Raw genomic sequence first — 21,490 nt, forward strand, 5'->3', positions numbered from 1 at the left:
AAAGGCCTGAACACCACCAGGGGAGTTGTGCCCCCCTCCAAGATGTGCCTTCAGCAGATGATAGTCTAGAAATTAAGGCCAGAAGGGACAACCAAATCTCATGCCATGCAGTATGGACACCCAGCGTATCCCACAGTTCACTATGAGCCAAGCCCTAGAGTGGCTATAGCTGGTAAGGGCACTAGGAACCCTGGGATAAGGAGGGGGTCTGCCCCTAGAAAAAGCAGGTCTTACATCATTCAGTACAGACGCGTCAGCAGTGTTGGGAGGCCCATGCTTACAATGCAGTGTGGATGCTCAAGTACAGGCTTCAGAGCATCCACACAGCCATCCTGGGGGCACAGATACAGGCTTGCTCTGCAGTGTAGCCATAGCACGAAGGCAGAGCGTTCACCCTGGCTGAGCTGTGCGCTGCAAACAGCTACTCTGAGGGCCAGTGTCATCCTGAACCCTGAGAGGTTTGGCATCAGTAGGACATGTGCATGAGTGTGGCTGCTGTTGAATGTGCCTCTGTCTCTGTGTACGAAGCTCATATGTGAGATGGAAGCCACCGGGAGCAGAGATGGAATTTGACTGTTTAGCTAGGGGGAGGGGGGAGTTCTTCCGAATTCCTGTTTTTGTTTTTTCCCAAGTGTGAGTTATGAGACTGACTCTTCTTCATTTCTGGCTGAATTGCCTTTTCTAATGGTTTTAAACTGCAGCTAAAGGCTACCTAATATGCTGAAATATCAGGGATGACAGGTCTGGCTCTTCCATAAACAAAGATGCTCTTCCTGTTTCCTTCATTCTGGTATGCTAAATTGGAATGGTGTGGCTGGAAGAATGTTTTGCATGTGAATGAGACTAATTCACAGCAGCTTGGGATCATATACTTTTATATTGTGCTTGGCTTAAAATACCTTTTTTCTTAGCTGCAGCAATAAGCATGAGCTGATCAAACAAGCTTAGCTCAGACCTGAGGTTTTGCCTTGCAACATGCTGCCACAGCAGCAGCATTCAGTGAAGTCAGCATAGTTGTGATGCCATAGATACGCCTGGAGGAATTCTGCACCACTGTGCAATGCAGAATTGTGCAGAAACTAACATTGTGCGCACAGAATTTTCTTTCTCTGCTGGAGTTGGCATTGCTCAGCTTGCAGGTAGACAGGGGAAGGGGAAGGAAAAAGGAGCTAGAGAGTCCCTGGCAGCTGCAGTTCCCAGTAAGCCCTGAGACAAGGAACAAAATACAGGACTATGTAGCACTTTAAAGACTAACAAGATGGTTTATTAGATGATGAGCTTTCGTGGGCCAGACCCACTTCCTCAGATCAAATAGTGGAAGAAAATGGTCACAACCATATATACCAAAGGATACAATTAAAAAAATGAACACATATGAAAAGGACAAATCAAATTTCAGAACAGAAGGGGGATCCGGGGGGGGGGGGGGGAGGTAAATGTCTGTGAGCTAATGATATTAGAGGTGATAATTGGGGAAGCTATCTTTGTAATGGGTAAGATAACTAGAGTCTTAACAAAGACTCTCACTCCGAATCCCTGGCTCTGGATGGAGAGGGGCCTGGGTGTCTGGGCTCTGGAGGGAGGGGATGTAGGTGTCTGGGCAAGTGGGGGGGGGGGAGGAGAATGGTGCAGCATGTGGGCCAGGGGTGGCACTGTGACTGGGCTCTGGGGTCAAGAGGGATTGTGGGTGTCTGGCCCACTGGCGGGGTGAGGGAGGAATGAGAGGGCAGAGAAACCGGAACTGAGTTGTCATAGGGAGTGTCTTCAACTCTCTTGCACCTAGAGGAATTTTTGTATCTGTCTGTTTGTTGCGGACATACTTGCTAACGGACGTTTTGAAATAACTTACCAAAATGATTGAAACTGGCATGGTTAGGTAGTGTTATTTTGACAAATAGTATTTGTAGAGTTTTGCTGGATTTTTCATTTTTGGTGCAGAACGCCCCCAGAAGTACATATAGAGAGACACTAAGGGAGTGGAACCTATTCAGCTTAACAAAGCAAAAGTTAAGGGGAGAGTTGATTGCAGCCTTTAAGTGTTTATATGAGGAACACATTTTTAATAATAGCCTATTCAGTCTAGCAGACAAAGGTGGAAACTGAACAAATTCAGATTGGAAAGAGGTGCAGATTTTTAACAGTGAGGATAATTAACCATTGGGACAGTTTATCAAGGATTGTGGTGGATAACTTTTAAATTAAGATGGGACGTTTTTGTAAAAAGATCATCTCGAGGACTGATTTGGGGGCAGGTCTATGTCCTGTCTTATCTAGGAGATCAGACTAAATGGTCACAGTGGTCCCTTGTGTCTTTGGAGTCTGTGAACCTATGTGTGGGGAGTACAGTCTGGCGCTTTCTCCGCACTGCTCTTACTCTCCTCCCTTCTGTCCTCCGTGCATTTGTTTTGAAGCTGGAAGTCTGCGTAACACTGGGTTCTAATGACTGCTCTGATGAACCAGTGTAGCATTGTGTAGCAATAAAATGTTGGCATCCTGGATGCCTGACTGAATCTTTTATGCAATCGCCTTTAGCTTTTGCATAACATTTCAAGCCACTTTTGTTAAGACTGCTTTTCCTTAATCCTTTGTCTGATTTTTTTTTTAAATGATCTGGCCTCGTGATTGGGAAAGCAACTGCTAAGATTAGGTTATTTTTCAGTGTAAGATTCTTGTGATTTTTTTATTATTATTATTATTATTATTATTATTATTTTAAAGTAGCTCTAACATCTCAGTTGTTTGCAGCAAGCTTTCTGACTTTGGCAAGGAGAGAGGCCGGAGCAAGTGCCTATAGTCTGTCTCATGAAATTCTGTTCAGGATTGAAAGAAAGATGCACTTTTGAAAATTGTCATTTCCCTTCTCCTTCTTGCATTGTCATAAAATATTGTGAGTCTGCCATAACTCTAACTAAACATGAGTTCATGTAAGGTAATAACCACGCTGCTACCATCCTCACACAGCACACTATGCTGGAAAACCTGGGAACAGCCTTTCTGGGGGAGAGAGAAAAGGTGATGGACACTTCCTGTCCATCTCCCCAACCCTAAACAAACCCCAGTGGCCAGTCCCATCCCTCTCCCGGATGATCATCCACTGTAAGCGAATGCAATTAGTTCTGTAGCGCAGGCAGGGCTGGTCAGAGTTCAAGCCCTGCTGATGATGCACAGTGGAGCTATTAGAAATGCAACAAATAGAATTTTTTTCCTTTTTCCCTTTTAAAAAGCCCAAGGAAATGACCTATACTTTTAAAAAATAGTACCTTCTAGACCTAACAGTTATCTAACTGTTATGGTCTAGAATAGACAATATTGGATCCTGCCGTGAGGGCAGAGGACTGGACTCGATGACCTCACGAGATCCCTTCCAGTCCTAGTGGTCTATGTTCTATGCTTCTGTGATTTAGGATGCACAGCTAGGAGATGCCAGAATTCAGGTTGCCTTGCAATCTTAATTCGGCCTCCTGTGCTTGTGCATTATGGTGGTCTTCAATTACATGATTACGTAGGATTCTTGTTACTTTCAAGTACTTGTCTTTGTACCTTAATAGCATCTTTTAGTGTGTGTTTTATATATAAAACTGTATGTATTTGGAGAGAAAAATGAATAGCAAACTCCCCACCTCGGCTTTTGGACTTCCCCCAGTGACGTTCTTATTATTTTACTTCTGCAATATGCTGCTTTCTCAAAGAGCTCAGGAGTGCAGATTTTTCAAATATCCTGATGTTAGCTATCTAAAACCATATTTAGTCACCTGAATAAGTGGTCTAATTTTCAAAAGTATGGGATACCCAGCACCTCCCAATGAGGTTCTGTGGTCTCCATCCACCTCCGTTTCTTCCGTTTGGTGGCACTGTTTAGACATCCAGACCTTTGTTGTTTGCCCAGGGAAACTCCTCTGGCTTGTTAATCAAATACCTGTTGGCATACTGACGTCAGGGGGGAATCTTTCCATTAAATTCAGTGAGATTTGGCTTAGGCCATCAGTGCAGGAGTGGGAGAAGCATTGGGGGGATGTCTACGTGAAAGGGGGAGCACCATTTTGTGTTATATGCTGAACTTACGCCTAGTCCGGCCCAGCCAAGGTTGGACTACCTCCATGGAACAATGGGTGTTCTGACAGTGCCTCTGGGCTGGAGCATATGATGCAGAGAGGGGGAGACTCATTTAAAGAGGGTGTGCTCTCTGAGCGGCACAGGGTGGAGGGCTGTCACCACATCAGCAGGAGAGAGGGTGCAGAAGCTCATACCCAGCCTGAGATGTTGAGAAACCTTGAACTCACAGAAGGGGCACAGAGTTCAAGGCTGTCTCTCAGGACTTCTGTTGTTTTGAAGAGATCAGTACCTATTCATGCGTTCAAGAGTAAAGTGACTGGTTAAGAAATTCCTTCGCTAACTCTGCGTTCCTTGATGTGCTGCCCCATTGTCCCTGCAGGGGTTGAACTAGAAGCCAGTGCAATCATATCAAGGTGGCACTCTGAAGGAATGTATGTAAGTGATGTGAGGACTTAGGAGGTCTGAGGCACTGGGAAGGGCTCAAAGGTTCTGTCGGACAGAGCCAGAATCTTTATCCAGACCCAGTTGACATGGAAACACATGCAAACTATCAGCTAGGTCCACTTAGAACAGACTGGTGTCTGTGCAGAGGGGTACTGGGCCTGGTGGTAACATAGGTAGTGAACACAGGCCTTTCCTGGAAGGCCAGCCCTTTGCCAGCTGGTTGAGTTTTCCAGAAAAAACTAATGGTGGGTAACTGACTAGAAAGGAGAGTTAACAAGGACCATCCCATTGATGATGTGCAGTGAGTTAAGTTTCAAAGGTAACAAATGTTGTCGTTGATTAATTTCAGTAATCCTTCATCAAATGTCATTGGGCCTCCAGTTTTCTAGTTAAACTCATTATCGGGTCTTCTCCAGAAAGGAGCACACAACAGAAATACCGTACAGTAGTAATTAAGGAAAGAAAAAAAAAATCTCATTTTCTCTTGTTCCAGGTGCTGGAGCCATCTGAATTGTGTATCTTTAGTTCTCTAAGCACCGTATCAGACTACCTGCTTCATGCACATGCATGGCACCATGGCCAGTCCTCAGGAGCACCTGAGCTGGCCTTCCTCTACAAACTTGGTCACCAAAACTTTCAGTGAAGACAAGGACTTCAGTGGAATACTTAGTGATCGTGCACCCACCGGAAACCATCCTTCACCTGAGATCATAGAGGATGTGCTAGAGAAGGGCTTGCTTCAGGCAGATCTCGTAGAAAATGTGGGCAGTCCAGGAACCACAGCAGTGCTGACCAGTGTCAGTGAGGACTCGAGGGATCACTTTGAGAACAGTGTGCTGCAGCTGAGAGAACAGGATGACGCTGAAACACCTGTGCCTCAGGGTAACAGTAACACGATGGCTGGAGAGAATAACGGTGGGACAGATGACATTAAAATCCAATTCAACAGATCAGGCAGTGGGAGCAGTGGGTTTCTTGAAGGACTTTTTGGTTGTTTGAGACCTGTATGGAACATCATAGGGAAAGCCTATTCCACTGACTACAAACTGCAGCAGCAAGGTAAGCTGGTGGCACAGAAATGCTTCCCTTGATTTATTTTAAAGTGAAGTTTGTGAAGCTGAGGATGCTCAAAGCAGTGAAATCCCTTTCCCAGCTTTCCACACAGCATGATGCTCGGGCTTACACAGAAAACAATCAGTCAGTCATTCCATACTGAGCCACAAGCACAGAAATATATAAGCCAGCAATGGAAAAGACCAGGTACATGATCTCCTCCATCCCCTGAACTAGGAGGTGGCAGACTTTGAAATTCAGACAATTATTTCAATTAAATTAGTCAGGACTAGAGAAATCTATGGGGACCCTCAGGAATATAATCAAACTAAGTGATTGGGCAGCCTATGGCAGATGAAAAATAATGTTGGTAAATGCAAGGTAAGGTAAAGTGAAGGAATAGTTGGTACTGCGCACAGACCTTCCACCATACGATCTTAACACAGTATGTTCCTGGTGTAACTCTTACGCTGTACTTAACGTATCTTGCTTTGTGTTTGAGTTTTCCAAGTGATGTGTTAGGTAACCTTAGTTGTTGTCACTTAGCAACCTTACCTGGATTTTTAAACAGTTTTTATACTCTGCCCATCCTTGGCTCCATATGTATTACCTTCCCTTCTATGCTGCATTTTATCCCATTTAATAAATATGAGTAAAGGGCTAGAAAATATGATCTGAGAGGAAAGATTGAAAAAATTGGGTTTGTTTAGTCTGGATAAGAGAAGACTGGGGGAGGCAGGAGAGAAGATGCTAACTGTTTTCAGGCACATAAAAGGTGGTTACAAAGTGGAGGGTGAAAAAATATGCCTCTTTACCCTTGAGAATAGGATAAGAAGTAATAGGCTTAAATTGCAGAAGGGAGGTTTTGGTGCGAATCAGGAAAAACTTCCTGTCAAAGTAGTTAAGCATTGGAACAAATTGCCTAGGGAGTTTATGGAATCTGTTATTGGAGGCTTTTAAGACCAGGTTAGACAAAACACCTGCCAGGAACGGTCTAGTTATTGCTTAGCCTTGTCTTTAGTGCAGGGGACTGGACTAGGTGACTTGATGATGTCCTTCCCACTCCTACATTCCTGTGATTCAGTGATTTTTTTTTTCTTTTCTGTAGAAAAACCCTTCCATTTGTTTTGGCCCATGTGGATTTTAAACATTTCCTTTTGCTAGAATATTTAAACTGTCTGTAGTTATATGTTTAATGTTGTACTGCCCCCTCCTCCTCCTCTCCCTGAATTTCACTGAAGAGGGGATGCTCTTCAAACCATCTAAGTAAGTCTTGAGTGTATTAACTTCCTGTATTGCCTCAGCAGTTCACCAAGGTGATGAATGTGTGATTTGGCTAGCTGATGAAAAGGTCAATGTTGGGGGGGGGGGGGGTCATAAGAGATGACAAAAGAGCTGACAGTTGCTGTCTCTAGTATGACCTTGCAGCAGAGCACTGCATGAAGTTGGAATTTTTCAAGCTATGTACCTTGTTTGTGTGTTCCCAGACACATGGGAAGTTCCGTTTGAGGAGATCTCAGAGCTGCAGTGGTTGGGCAGCGGAGCGCAGGGAGCTGTCTTCTTAGGCAAATTCCGAGCAGAAGAGGTGGCAATCAAGAAAGTGAGAGAACAAAATGAAACAGACATCAAGCACTTGCGGAAGCTGAAGCATCCTAACATCATCGCCTTCAAGTAGGTCATGATTTTGGTTATCTTGATAATTACTCGAAAAGAATCATTTGTTTTTTCCAAGAGAGGCATCATTAGCCATCGCGTCCGGGTCCATTGGTGAGTTCTGAGTACTGGAATTACCTTCTGGTTTGTCCAGTTTTCTGTGGTTAAAACTGGAAACTTATTCTGCCCCTCTTCTCACGAACAGGCCTGTAGTGTTGTGGTCACAGTGTGTGACGTGGTGTGCAGCGTTCCAACCCAGAGGTGCCGTAGAGACACTCAGACACGAGAATAGTCCTGTGAACGTAACACATCTACTGGTGAGGGAAAGGCCGAGGAAACTAGCCCCGGCCACAGACATTTCCCTCCTGCACAAAGCCTTGTCCTGTCCTGTCCATTGGAGAGAGCCTCGCTATTGGGTAGAACAGTGGGTCCCAACTTTTTTTATGCTGCAGACCGACAAACCCCTTCACAAACTTTTGGTGGACCAGCAACATTTTATTTGCATATTCACTATGAAAATAATGAATATGCAAATGTTGCCTGTCTGCCGTGCTCCAACCCAGCCCCTTGCTTCCCAGTGCCTAACACCCTTTGATCCCTCTAGCCCTGTGCCCTTTGACCCTTAAAACTCTGACCTCTACAGCTGATGCTAACACCCTCTTGCTCTGTGACCCCACCAGCATCTCACCCAATACCCCTTTGCCCCACCCCCCACTCTCCCCAGAGCGAGGCTACCCCCAGGGAGCGTGGCTCTTACTGCTTTGCGGGCAGGGGGAGCAGCTGTTGGTGGCATGCACACTCCCTCCTCCTTCACAACCCCGACCCCATGAGTAGAAAGGGGGAGTGCAGAGCTCGGGTCGGCTGCCATTACCGAGGGGGGGGAGAGGCACCTCCTGCTCCTCCACCTCCTGCTGTGGGGACAGGGGAAGGGGCCATTGGTGGCATGCGCGCTCCTCCCTCCCCAAGCATATCATGTACCCCCCATGGGTAGAAGTGGGGGAGCGCAGAGCCCCAGCCAACCGCCATTACCGAGGGGGGAGGGAGGCACCGCCTGCTGCTGCCCCAGCATTGCTGCTGGCAAAAGCGGCCATGCAGGCAGGGGGAACAACTGTGAGAAGCGCTTGCTGCTCCTTTGCGCCCTCTCCCTCCCCAAGCGCGGAGGAGGGAAGAGGAGGAAGGAAGGCACTTCCTGCTATGGCTGCCAGAGCTGAGCCACTGTGGCAACCTGGCAGCCAGCGATTTGCAGACCGGCACCAGTTTGCGCACCGGTGGTTGGGAACCGCTGGGGTAGAAAGAGGGCAATGAGTAGCGCTGTAGTCAGGCAGAGTCAACAGAGCTGGACAGAAGAGCAACTTCTCTCCCCCTTGATTACAAGTTCCTCCTTAGACTATGCTCCATGGACTTCAGCTGTATGCAGTGAAGCTAGTTAAAACTGATGGTAAGAACCATGAACATAGAGGGTGTGTCTAGACTACATGCCTCCGTTGACGGAGGCATGTAGATTAGCCAGATCGGCAGAGGGAAATGAAGCCGCGATTAAAATAATCGCGGCTTCATTTAAATTTAAATGGCTGCCCCGCTCTGCCGATCAGCTGTTTGTCAGCAGATCGGGGCAGTCTGGACGCGCCGCGCCGACAAAGAAGCCTTTCTTGATCGGCACTGGTAAACCTGGTTTCACGAGGCATACCTGTGCCGATCAAGAAAGGCTTCTTTGTCGGCGCGGCGCGTCCAGACTGCCCCGATCTGCCGACAAACAGCTGATCGGCAGAGCGGGGCAGCCATTTAAATTTAAATGAAGCCACGATTATTTTAATCGCGGCTTCATTTCCCTCTGCCGATCTGGCTAATCTACATGCCTCTGTCGATGGAGGCATGTAGTTTAGACGTACCCTAAGAGAACAGGAATAGCTTAAGGTGTATGGTGGACAGCAACAACTACGAGTATGAAATGCAGCTTTCCAACTGGCAGCAGTCCATGGGTGCTCACTGAGCATCTGGCTGGGGTAATGCCTCACCCATGGGGCATGCAAGTCAATCCTTGTCTACATGACACGCACAAGAACAGCTGGCACCTTACACCCTGTTAAGTAGTCATAACTCCTGTCTGGGAGTAAACAAAGAAAAATCTACTATACTCCTTATTCAGGTTTTTAAATTCCCAGGGACCATCAAGGATTCCTCCAAGGCGTAGCTTCCCTGCATCAGGACAAGTGCAGGGTCTCATTCTGGCAGCAGATCTGGGCAAGTCGAATTTGCAAGCCTGTGAAGTGTGACTGGAGAGGGGTGCGAGATTTGTGCTTTCCTCAGCAGGCTGAGGACTCTCTCTAGTTTACATATGCCAGAGAATGTCTTAAAGGACACAACCTTTTTTCCAACCTGCTGCTTAGTTAAACTTTGACTCTTCAAGGTACTCTGTGTTAGGCAAGTAACCCAGGAAAGTCTGACAACTCAGGGCAACTTGCATCCTGTTTTGTACAGGAGGGTTTCTATGAGATGAGCTTTGCAGCAACGGGAGGATTTCCATGCTGATGTGTTGCATGCTAGGTCAGGGTGTGACTGATGCACTAATGAGGCATGTGCTGTGCTGGGCCCATCCATCTGCCAGTATACTATAATCAGCAGCACGTAGGGGGATTGGAAATGCTGCTTTCTTGGGAAGAGAATTAAGGTATTCTCTCACTTCATTCAGCCTGGGCTGGCAGCATGGCATATGGCTCCTTCCTAAAGCCAGCATCTTACTGCTTCCCTCCAACAATGTATTTTCTGCAAAGGCAGAATTTTGCCATTAACCAGGTCTGAGTTCATGTTACTGCAGAACATAAAGGCGAGCGCTCCCACAGTGCTTTCAGTCCCAACAGCCCCGTTCTCTTAGAGGTCTAGACTGAATTGTACTTGAACTCACAATAAAAGCTCCCCAGAGCAGGCATAAAACTAGACTCTGCATGAAGCAAAACCAGGTCTTGCAGACCTGTGGTGTACTCAAGTAATTTATTTCTGGTGTTACTTACTGGGTATGATTGATCTGTTCACTGCTGTACAAAACACGGACACCGTCCATGCCCTAACAAACCATATATTGCAGGCAAATAATCTGATTAGATTTTACTCCTAACCCCGTTTGTTATCTAAGTAATGCCTGCAGATATTTCCCAGCCTAATTTAAATTTTGCTGCAAGAGGATTTTTGAACAGTACTAAAGTATATGGTGGGTAGAAATGATTTCCTTACGGTAAGGATAGCAAGAATTTGGTTCCAAATGGAGTGGGGATGAACCCTTATTCTGTTAACTTGGCTGAATACTAATACAAGGTCCACTTTACAGCCACGTTAATGTGGAATTCCTGCTGACTTCGGTGGCAGCTGATGTGCAGAGTGACTTAGTAGCACCCAACCAAATAAATGAATTAGGTGACAAGTTGAGGGAGACAGCAGTGGTTCAATTAACATAAGCCGTGTTCCTCCAATGTGTGTCTGCCAAGAGATGCACTAAAATAAATATTACTGAGACACAGTAAACTAATACAAACAAGCCCAAAGTAAAAATAAAGTAACAATGGTCTGGTAGCACTTTATAGATTAACGAAACATGTAGATGGTATCATGAGCTTTCGTGGGCACAGCCCACTTACTCGGCTACCCCCTGAAGCTTCTAAAAATAAAGTGCAAGCCCTGTTGACTGGGGAGAGAGCTGTTTTTTGTTATTTTAATGGGAAGGTAGGAGGAGGAAATGTAGTCCAGAGTGCTTCCTGATCAGTCCTTTACTAAGGCATGCTGTTTGTTTTCCTTTGTAGCAGTGAAAGCCCCTGCCGTTGCTTGAACTGGGGGCTCCGTGGTGTGATTAGGACCGGTGTGGCACTGTCTGTGTTCCTAGGCCTGTATCCCTGGAGAAGGAAGGTCAATACTAGAGCACCTACAGCTCCCTGCCATTACAATCAGTGCACAGGGGGCATCCAGTAACGGTGACAGCAAGAGCATGCTGGTCTGTGTCTGGGTTTGAGAATCCCTTTGATGCTGAGCATTGGATTTGATTTGCAGTAATGTATGTGTGTGTGTGTTCTCTGCCAGGGGAGTTTGCACTCAAGCCCCGTGTTACTGTATTATCATGGAATACTGCGCACATGGACAGCTCTATGAGGTGCTGCGAGCAGGTCGGAAAGTCACGCCTCGGCTGCTTGTGGACTGGTCCACAGGGATTGCGAGTGGAATGAACTATTTACACCTTCATAAAATCATCCACCGAGACCTCAAATCACCAAAGTGAGTCCTTGGGTGCTTACAATGTAAAACAATAGACCTTTGAGAATTCTTCCAGCAATGGATATTGAGCTAGATCCGGGCCCCTTCACTTTTCTCATGGTGTGGCCTGTTACGGAGAGTTTTCTTGTGGCTCTTCTGACCTGTTTCTAACTGGATGGACCATCCCTGCTCCCATTTATCTTCGAATAACATCTCTGGGGCAACTGCATAGCTTAGGTGGGAAAGTAATAGAGGGGAAACAGAGCTGCTAATGAGATGGCTGCTCTGACCTTTTGTAGAAGTGAATCTCTCGGGCTCCTTCTGCTCTTTATTTTGTCTGTCCTTTGTGTCTGTTTTGTTCTGGTCTCATCCCTTGCTCTCTTGAATATTTATCTTCCTCTTCTCTTGCACCTGCTGCCTTATCTCATTCACCCGGGACATTGTCTCTCCCTTCCTTCACTGTTTGCAGCATGCAATAGGACTGTGGGTCTGTTGTTGTATCCGTTTTAAATGGTATGCTGTATTGTTTGGGCAGTGAGGTTGTTATTCTTTCATTTATTTTATTATTGCTAGTCTGAATATCAAGATACATTTCCCAACGAATAGTTTTAAGTAGTTCTGTGCTTGTTACTTTTAATTATACTGTATATAGTGTACACCTGTAGATGGCTAATTACTTCATCTTAGTAGTCATTTTGTATGAAAACATGCATTTACAAGGAGTTTGAAATGCCCCAAATATAGTCAGCCTTGATGTTCCCCCGTTATTACTCTGTTACAGTCCATTTACACCAGGATGAACTTTGGCCCCTAGAATTTAGAATCAGAGTTTGGGGGGAATCAAAGAATGTTGAGGTAACTCATTTGTGAAGCTGCAGTAGTATTAACCCTGTGCTCTGACCTGGCAAACAGCCTCACCACAGTCCGTTCTGATTTGAAACCGAGCATTTGCCATCATCAGTTACTGCACTACTCCAGGCTTGAGTGAGTGTGGTTAAAATTGAGGCTTTAGATAGGAGTTTAGCTGTATTCCAAAAGGAAGGAGCTTTGCTTCCAGAACTCTGTAGCTCGTGGGGCAGTGGGTTCTAGTAGTGATAGAAGCCAGGAGCCCTTAGTCTGTAGGGCTAGAGACATACAAGCAAAAATGTTAAAATCAGTAGAGCAATCTGCTCTACTTCAATACTACCTCATTTATGATGCAAAGCAAGGAAGGGTAATTGTGGCTCCCTGCTGTGTTGGTAGAACAATGGGATCTGCTGGAGTTGCATGAGGAAAAAGTGACTCTGAATAGAGGGAGAGAATTTACTGAAACTGGCAAATCAATTCCATGTATTGATCAAATTATTTTAAAATCGCAGGCTTTAGTTCCTGGCTGCTAGGGCCAGGTGAACAACAACTCCTACCCCCTCACTTCTCCCATCAACAAAGTAGGCATCGTATGTACCTTGTGAGCGAGTGCCCAAGAACTTTAAAATCCACTTCTGAAAGTTGCTATGGAAGTGAAAAGCATTTTCTCATTGCTGATACCTTTTGTGTTTCCCCCTCTTTCTCCAGTGTATTAGTCACTCATACAGATGCAGTAAAAATTTCAGATTTTGGTACATCTAAAGAACTCAGTGATAAAAGTACAAAAATGTCTTTCGCGGGCACCGTGGCTTGGATGGCTCCAGAGGTGATACGCAATGAGCCCGTCTCTGAAAAAGTTGATATCTGGTAAGCATATGTTATGATATCTGTTATGTTCATTACATCCCTTCATTTCCCAGTTAGCCAGTCAGGTCTTCCCATGTTATTGCATTTCCTCACCATAAGGGCGGTCTCGCTGCTGGACTCTCCATTCTCAGGGTTTCTGGTAAGTATTACATGCTCCACAATGAGGAATGTGACTGACGGTAATAAAAATAGTCTATTTCGAAGATGTTTGATGCTGTTTCGAGCTGAAGGCTCTCAGGCCTTCACAGAAGTCCCCAAAACCTGCCCTGTTAAAAATTAAAACAGTGAACAAACACAAAATCCTGCTCTTTTGCTCCATGTAATGTTGTTGTAGCTGTGTTGGTCCCAGGATATTACAGAGGCAAGGTGGGTGAGATGATCTCTTTTATAGGACTAGCTTCTGTTGGTGGGAGAGACAAGCTTTTGAGCCTACATAGAGCTCTTCTTCAGGTCTGGGAAATAGGATATGTAGAGAAAGAGATGCTGTTCTTTCTGAGATGCAGTTACTTTGGACTTTGAAACTCACTAAACACAAGAACCACATCTCTGCGCCTCAGGCTAATTCTAGCTTCTGAAGTGGTTATTCAGGGAATGCTTTTCTTTGGTTCTTGGCCACCTCTTTTTTGCCTTTGTACTATCAGTTTGCTTTTTTATGATGCGTTTTCTCTGGTTGGTAGATGGTAGTCATTCCTTGCTACCCTTTGTGAATTCTGACTTCTCCCCGGACCTTTAGATTCTCTACAGGAGAGAGGCAGATTTTGTCATCTTACCTATAATTTTAATTTCTTGCATTGTGGGTTGCCTGCTCTGGACAGACCCTCTTTAGACTTCTCCAGCTATGATTGATTTTAACAAAGCTCTTGTTCATCTTTTTTCAAATTGGGACAAGAGGGAATCTCCAGTGGAGTGTGAAATATCCAAATAATGGCACGTCCACAGTGGCTGTGTATGTAATAAATCCTATTGCTTTGGGTTTCACTAGCTTTGGAAGGATTTGTCTGCGGAGGGCATGAGTAATGCAGCAAGCATACCAGCAGAGGGAGTGTTTGCTTAAAAAAAAACCAAACCAATTGAAATCTGTTAGCTGGCTTATCATGAATACATATACATTCTCACTTTGTCCCAGAGCAAAGGAGCTGTACTAGGATTAACACTGATTACAGCTTGGAAAACTAACTTTGCCTCTTCGTTTACTGGAATCGGTAAGATTGGATGTGAGAACCAATCCAGCTGTGAATTAACGACTGGTGCTTAGGACAGTGTCAGAGGGAGACCGGAAGACTGTGATCACCCTTATCCAGTTAATTATATGAACATTGTCACTGTTGAATCCATTTTCCATTTAAAATTGGTGGGAACCTGCTGCCCATTTTGTTAACTGCACAGAACGTCTCGGAGTCTGTTACATAACTTTGTCGCTACACGTGTCGCTCATTGTGGAGGCTGATTCTTGTGTTTCTACCACAGGTCATTTGGAGTCGTTTTGTGGGAGCTGCTTACGGGAGAGATTCCATACAAGGATGTAGACTCCTCAGCTATCATCTGGGGAGTGGGCAGTAACAGCCTGCACCTTCCTGTCCCATCCACCTGTCCGGATGGGTTCAAAATCCTGATGAAGCAAACGTGGTAAGAGCCACCTCCCTGGCACAGACTTAGGGCTTGGCCAGGCAGATCTGGCTCTGCCAGACTCCCAGTGGGGTCAGTGGAAATGGCAGCAGACTGGAGGGTGGAGCTCAGAGAAAGTCCTCTGTTTAAAAACCATCCAGTGGGGGATGAGGTGGGTGGTACGTAACAGCTGCATGGAGGGTGGGAAGACAGGAGAGTTGAGTGGAATGCTGCTCAGAAGAGGGAGGGAGAGTTGGAAGCAACAGGAGCAGGGGAGGTGGAATCCAGGTCCCAGCCTCAGTGTGGTTCTAGGTGGTGAGAGAAGGGGAGATTTTGACCTGTGTGGTGGCAGAGGCAGGCTCAGCCAGAAGGATCTGGTTTCTCTTGGCATTGGAAGCTGGAGGGAGCCACGCTTGCAGGATGGGGGACTGGAATACAGTAACTCTGGAAAAGATTCGGCTCACGATGTATGAGGAGGACGGGAGCTCCCATTGCAATGCTGTGGCCAAAGGGAATCTCAAGTCGGAGCAGCGAGGTTCTATTCCCTCTGTATTTGTCGCTATTGTGACTGTTGCGGGAATGCTGCATCCAGGTCTGGTGCCCAAAAGTCAAGCAGGAAGTTGGCGAGTTGGAGTGGGTTCGAAAGAGCCAGGAGGATGAGTGAAGGAGTAGCAAACCTGCCTTACAAGTGATGGGCTCCGGGAGGTCAAGCTGGTTAGCGTCGGAGGTTAAAAGTTACTTGGCCAAGGTGTGCTGGAAGCTGGAGCCAGCCACGTTCAGACAATAAGCTGTGAATGTTTTAACAGTGAGAGTAATTAACCATTGAACAGTTTCCCGAGGGTAGTGGTGGTTTCTCCATCCCCAGCAGTTTTTAAATCAAGAGTAGATGTTTTTCTAACAAAATGCCCTAAGACTGATGCGGGGCAGGCCTCTGGCCTGTGTTATACAGGTGGTCAGACTAGATGATCACAATGGTCCCTGGAATCTGTGGATCCATTAATATGATCCTGGCAAATTCTTCTTCATCTCCTGGCTCTGCAGCTACCAGCTCTTGGAGCACTACTGTCTAGGAGTAGCTCACTAGCTAAAAGTGCATGCCTCTTCCTAGACGCACAGCCTCTCTGCGTGGGTGTGCAGACACGTCCCCTATTTCTGTGTGTCAGACCTTCAAGCTTGAAATCAAGTTTTTTTTCCCACGGAAATAAATGTATCTCCTGGGGACCTAGACGCTTCTGTCAAAATGGCTGGTCATAAGCCAAATGAGCTAGAGTAGATTCAGTTTCTACACTTGCTCTGAGCCCCCTGTTGACTGTTGTGATTATACAGTGTCAATTCCCTATTTTACAGCTATTCTCTCTGCCCTGTTGTGGTTGTAAATTGGGAAGACTTACAAATAGGGTAGACTGACTACAGCACAACAGTGAAAGGGCTGTGACACAGCAAGCTGTCAAGAGCGGAGGAGACACACGGGGTGGGAAAGAATGCTTGTGCTTTGATCTTTTCCAGCTGCAGTAACCATAGGGCTGATTGTACCAGTAGTGGGTAAAACTCTCTTGTGGTGTGATTTTTAACTGGGTCACATGTCCCCTTGACTTGACTTTGTTCCGTTCAGGCAGAGCAAGCCCCGGAATCGCCCCTCTTTCCGACAGACGCTGATGCATCTGGACATCGCATCTGCTGACGTTCTTGCCACACCTCAGGAGACTTATTTCAAATCCCAGGTAAATGCAGACTGGCCAGAGCCAGTGGTGCTAGGAGGGCTACAGGGGTCTCACAGCTATTACCGACTCAGGCAGGAGCCCCACTTGGTCTAGCTTCCAGCATAAGATGTGATGGGTGGGTTTGAGGAGGGAAAAAGGATCCAGGACAAAGACTATAGGGTCTTGCAAGGGAAAAATGCAATAATAAGCCAGTTGCGGAAAACTCTTAGGCAGAGGTTCCTGTTTTTGCTGTTTATGTTAACAATAAAGGCTGGTGCTAGGAAGGAGTTCTGCTTTGGACACAAACCATGTGTATGCACCTGCTGTGTTCAGAAAACAGGGTGGAGATGTGTACTGGGGTGGTGTTTCCAGACACCCTTTCCCCAAATGAGGCATAGAAGCAGTCTTGAAATGGCACAACAAAAGCTGCAGCAGATACAAGTTCGGCATGCAGCCCAGCGTGGCAGCACAACAGGCCTTGATGCAGCTTTCAAATGGCCAGCAAACCTGATCTACTCCGGCATTTACAGCAGTTGCAGACAGCATCAGCTAGCTCAGGCTGCAGCCAAGCGACGACTGTCCGAGAGCAGTTTCTTTGGCAAGACGTGTACCTGTGTGCACTGTTCCAGCCCTTTCCCCCCGAGTAAAGGCGAAGTTAACCTACAGGGTCAGCTGGTCTCTTCCAGTAATGGCTATTGCAGTGTAGAGGGTTAGCACTGGGGCTTGGTGTGTGTCCCCTTTCACTTTTTGAGAGAGGAGAGACAAGCAACAGACTGAGCCAGGACCGGGCTGGCTGGGCAAAGGGGCAGATACAGATTACAAGGGAGTGAGGGCTGATAGTCTAGGCATGCCTGGAGCCTGAGAACAGCTGCATCAGCAGGTGGTAGAGCTGAGCCCTGCACCCCCCCACATTTTTCCCAGCCCTTCACATGTTGGGGGTCTCGCTGGCTCTGGGCTCTGCCCTAGACAGTAGGAGACAAATGGACCTGCTGAACTTGGAGCAGTACTTGGAATCTGGCTGCGGGATGCAGAGAGAGCTGCCAGATGAACCACCACACTGTGGTGGAGCAGGGAAGGGCAGCCAGCTGGGCAGATGGAGGAGCCTTTGCAGAACAGTGAAGGGACCTGAGGACTGTAAGGGAGCAATCCAAAGGGACAGACAGACAGAATCCCAAGTCCCAGTTCCCGGCCCAGTCAGCTGTTCCCTGGATGACACGCTCTGAAGTGGGTGAGTACACCATGTGTGATTCTACACATTAGGGCCCCAGGGCGAGGGACTTGTTTGGGGGGGGTTAATGCTGTGCCAGCAGACACACTACCAGGCCTCACAGGGTACGTCTAGACTGCACGGCTATTTTGGGATGCTAGAGCTATCCCGAAGTAGCTACCCTGCGTCTACCCGAGCCACCCGTTATTTCCAAATAGTTTTCGGGTGCTCTATTTCGAGCCATCCCGATAAGCCTCATTGCACGAGGGTTAAGGGATGGCTCCAAATAGCGCATTATTTTGAAATTTGGCGCTGTGTAGATGCGCCAATTTTCAAAATCAACTATTTCGAAATAGATTCAAAATAAGATGCACAATTTGTGCTACTCAAATTGCATATCTTATTTCAGGTTGAGGGTGCACCCACAGACTTGGGAAGTGACCAAACAAGCATTCAGAGCGAGCTATAGTGAACAGCAGAGCTTATGTCCATGGGTTCTTGGCAGCAGTTTGAGACCTTGGGACTTGGGCCCTGGGTGGGCTGCACACATGCGGCAAAGGCAGGTCTGCCCTGGCCTTGGTTTGTGGGGGCTGATGTGACAGGACGGGAGGGCTTCGTGAGAAACAGGGCAATGCTGATCCTATACAGCTGCTGGAAGAAGACCAGTGAGGTTCATTACACAACCTGCTTGGGCTGACTGTGTGGGGGGGAGCAGGGGCAGAATGCAGGTGTGCTGTGGGGACCACTTTCAGTCCCTGACATCACATTTCCCGAGAGAACTGCCCTGCTCATGGCTTCCTGGCCTGCTTGTGGGCATGCACCCTGCCTAGGTCTCTGCCTGCTGTCTTCCTGGGAGCAGAGTTCTGTGATTTTCTCCCTACAGAGCAGGGAGTTAGGCTCCAATTCACTCTGGTCATTCTAGCAGCCCTGGCTTAAGTTCAGCACCTGCCACCCTCTTTCAGGGGCAATGAGAGGGTGAACCAGCAGCCAGCTGGCCTTCCTAGGCTCCGTAAGTACTATTCATTCAGAGCAATGGCACCCTGCTAGTGCTAACGCGCTCATGTGTAAGCCTTAGCATCCCAGGCAGTCACCCGTCTGTGACATGGAGACCCCTCCAGGCTCTTGCTGCTGACTCGATCCCTCCGGGCCAGTCCTTGGATCAGCTAGGAGTGATATCCCTGTGACAGGCTGGTCCCTTTCGGCAGCCTCAGTGCTTTGTTTGTTAGCCTTCTTCAGCCCGTGCCAGCCCAGGGAGGCAGTTCGCCCTGCGAGGGTTGTGGGCCGAGGATTTTCAGGTTTGTTTACCTGCCTTGGGTTTTGCATTAATTATCCCCCAGGGACTTTAATTCTGGCAGGAATTAAGTAACTTACCGTGGAGCCAGGGTACAGTTCCCTTCCCAGCCCATACAGGTGCACACATTTGTAAATGTCTCCCCAGATATTCCGTGTGGCCATGGGATTGGTCACGCCTGGCAGAAGCTGAGGCAGTTCTCACTGAAGTTCCTTGACCTTGGGAAAATCCTAGGCCTCTCCCTGCAGTAGAGGAGACCCAGTGCCCTGTCTCTGGCAGGTTTGCCCTCTCGAATTTCCCGCTCAGAGTTTGGAGCCTCAGAATGGTTGGGGGGGGAGGGCGGCTCTTCCCCCAACTGCTCCACACACACAGTCTCCTCTTTGCCTGGAGCAGGCAGCCAGAGGGGTCAATCTAATTACAGAAAATAAAAAATGACCTGTGAGCCTCCAGCACTGGTGCAATGACAAACTCGGGATTGCCAGCCCCTGAGAGCGGGGATCTCACAGTCCAGGCTCCCTGAGGGACAGTGGATCGACGGCACAGTTCAGCTCTGACTCGGGCCACCTGAAATGACTTTGAGAAGCCTCATGCCAGGTGGACATTTGCTTCCCTGTGTGGGGGAGCTGGGACCGAGCAGGCACGTCCCTGCTCACAGGGTGGGGGAAGTTGAGCAGGGAATTTTGCAGGCTGGGACTGTGCGTTGCAGGAACTTGCCTGGTGCCTGTTTGCACTTCTGCCTGACTCAGGCCGTGCTGCCAGTCCTTGCGGGGGGGCAGCCCCAGAGCTGGACTAGCAAAAGGGAGCTGCAGGCCTGGCCTGGGATGGGTGGGTGGCAGGGTGGCTCCGTATTGCAGGGGTGGGACAGATCGGGGAGAGGCTCCTTGGGGGACACGTGATGAGACATGCGGAAGGGGAGTTTGGGAATGCCCGGTGCTAGCAGAACAGACTCCTCTGCTGCAGAGTTGCCTCTGCCGTGAACCACAGTGCCGTGTAACCGTGAACGTAAAATGCCGTCCCACAGGCTGAGTGGAGGGAAGAAGTAAAGAAGCACTTTGAGAAAATTAAGAGTGAAGGAACTTGCATCCACCGGCTAGATGAAGAGCTGATTCGTCGGCGAAGAGAAGAGCTCAGGTCTGTCAGCATCTCTCCCCCCCACCTCTGCTACTCTGCCCCTTTGGGGTCACTGACACGGTGCTGCTCAGCTCCCTTTGTGTCTGAATATTAACCTCGAGCTTGTCCCCATTTGCGCACACTCTTCTCAAGGCTTCTGCAGAAATACTCTGAGAACAGCCTCAAAGCAGAGGTGGCTTTCGCGTGTCGGCCTGTCAAGGCAAACCCCAGTGAAGACTAGGCCATAGAATGTCTCTGGCTTACTCCTCCCGCATTCTGCCCGTCTTTCCTCCCGAGTCCCAGGGTGCCCCTTTGAGCCTCGGTTTCCCTTCCTTGTTCCCAGGCATGCGTTGGACATCCGTGAACATTACGAGAGGAAGCTAGAGCGAGCCAATAACTTATACATGGAGCTCAGTGCCATCATGCTGCAGCTGGAGGTCCGGGAGAAGGAGCTCATCAAGTATGTATCGCTGTGGAGAGGGGAGCCTACGGGCATATGAGCCTCCTGTGCAGGAGATGGTTCTGCGCTGGGAATAAACAGGGTTCCTTCCAAACTGCTCTGTAGGCCTTCAGGCTCAGGCCCTAGCAGCGGGCGTCCAGACCTGGGTAGCAGACCAGGCGACTCCTCAAAGTCATTGTCCAGATTGGGGATATCCTTTTTAAGGCCAGTGTGTGACAAACGCCTCAGTGTAAATCTCCTGTTCACCCTGTTGCTGATGACGGAGAGAGGAGCTGTCATAGTTTGCTGCTAGCTGTGTCAAAACCCTGCCCTCGGCCCCTCTGTGAAGAGGAGACAGTGTATCATAACTGCACCAGGGCCACGCATGGCCCCTGCCTCCTGCAAAGAGAGCTGAAAACCACTAGAGCTTTCCATGTGCCGAACACGCCACACACCTTGTCAGTCCTGGGTGCGTCACCACTAGGGTCACAGCTGCTTTTCCACCCAGCCAGAGGTGGATTACAATTCTGCGGGGTCCTGGGCCAGTGTGGGGGGCCTCTCCCCACCCTTCCCCCCTGCAGTCCCTGCCCCCGGCCTGGCGCTCATGCTGAGAACGGCCAAGGTGTGAGAGCTTGCCCTGCTCCCCACCCAGCACGCCAGCTGGAGAGAGGGGTCAGGGTCCGGGGGCTTGTCCTACTGTGCCTCCCCCATGCTCCTGCCAGCGAGCGGGGTGGAGTGCGGGGCCTTGCCCCTCTCCACCACCAGACTGCACCCACCACTGCATCCAGCAGCCACTTCCATTTGGCAGAGGGGAAACTAGGGCTGTGCTCTTTGTTCCGTATTCCAGACGGGAACAGGCTGTGGAAAAGAAATATCCCGGCACTTACAAGCGGCACCCCGTCAGACCCATCATCCACCCCAATGCAGTGGAGAAGCTGATGAAGAGGAAAGGGGTCTCTCACAAGCCAGGGAGCCAGACCAAACGG

The 21,490-nt window shown here is 48.2% G+C and overlaps 1 protein-coding gene across 6 annotated transcripts in view; it reads left to right on the top strand.

The window, feature by feature from the left end:
* The window catches only part of MAP3K13 (mitogen-activated protein kinase kinase kinase 13), a 92,076-nt gene that overhangs the window by 57,210 nt on the left and 13,376 nt on the right, over positions 1 to 21,490 (top strand). For all 6 annotated transcript variants that reach the window (XM_075937349.2, XM_075937355.2, XM_075937352.2 and 3 more), the window contains 9 exons: positions 4,991 to 5,556; positions 7,038 to 7,221; positions 11,269 to 11,460; positions 12,994 to 13,152; positions 14,620 to 14,778; positions 16,370 to 16,478; positions 19,977 to 20,086; positions 20,409 to 20,525; positions 21,352 to 21,489. In XM_075937349.2, the coding sequence (XP_075793464.2) occupies positions 5,055 to 5,556; positions 7,038 to 7,221; positions 11,269 to 11,460; positions 12,994 to 13,152; positions 14,620 to 14,778; positions 16,370 to 16,478; positions 19,977 to 20,086; positions 20,409 to 20,525; positions 21,352 to 21,489 (1,670 nt within the window). In that variant the 5' untranslated portion in view covers positions 4,991 to 5,054. The remainder of the gene's footprint in view (positions 1 to 4,990; positions 5,557 to 7,037; positions 7,222 to 11,268; positions 11,461 to 12,993; positions 13,153 to 14,619; positions 14,779 to 16,369; positions 16,479 to 19,976; positions 20,087 to 20,408; positions 20,526 to 21,351; position 21,490) is intronic.

The sequence above is a fragment of the Pelodiscus sinensis genome, chromosome 10, assembly GCF_052426305.1.
Source record: "Pelodiscus sinensis isolate ZL-2025 chromosome 10, ASM5242630v1, whole genome shotgun sequence".
NCBI classification, from domain to species: domain Eukaryota; kingdom Metazoa; phylum Chordata; order Testudines; family Trionychidae; genus Pelodiscus; species Pelodiscus sinensis.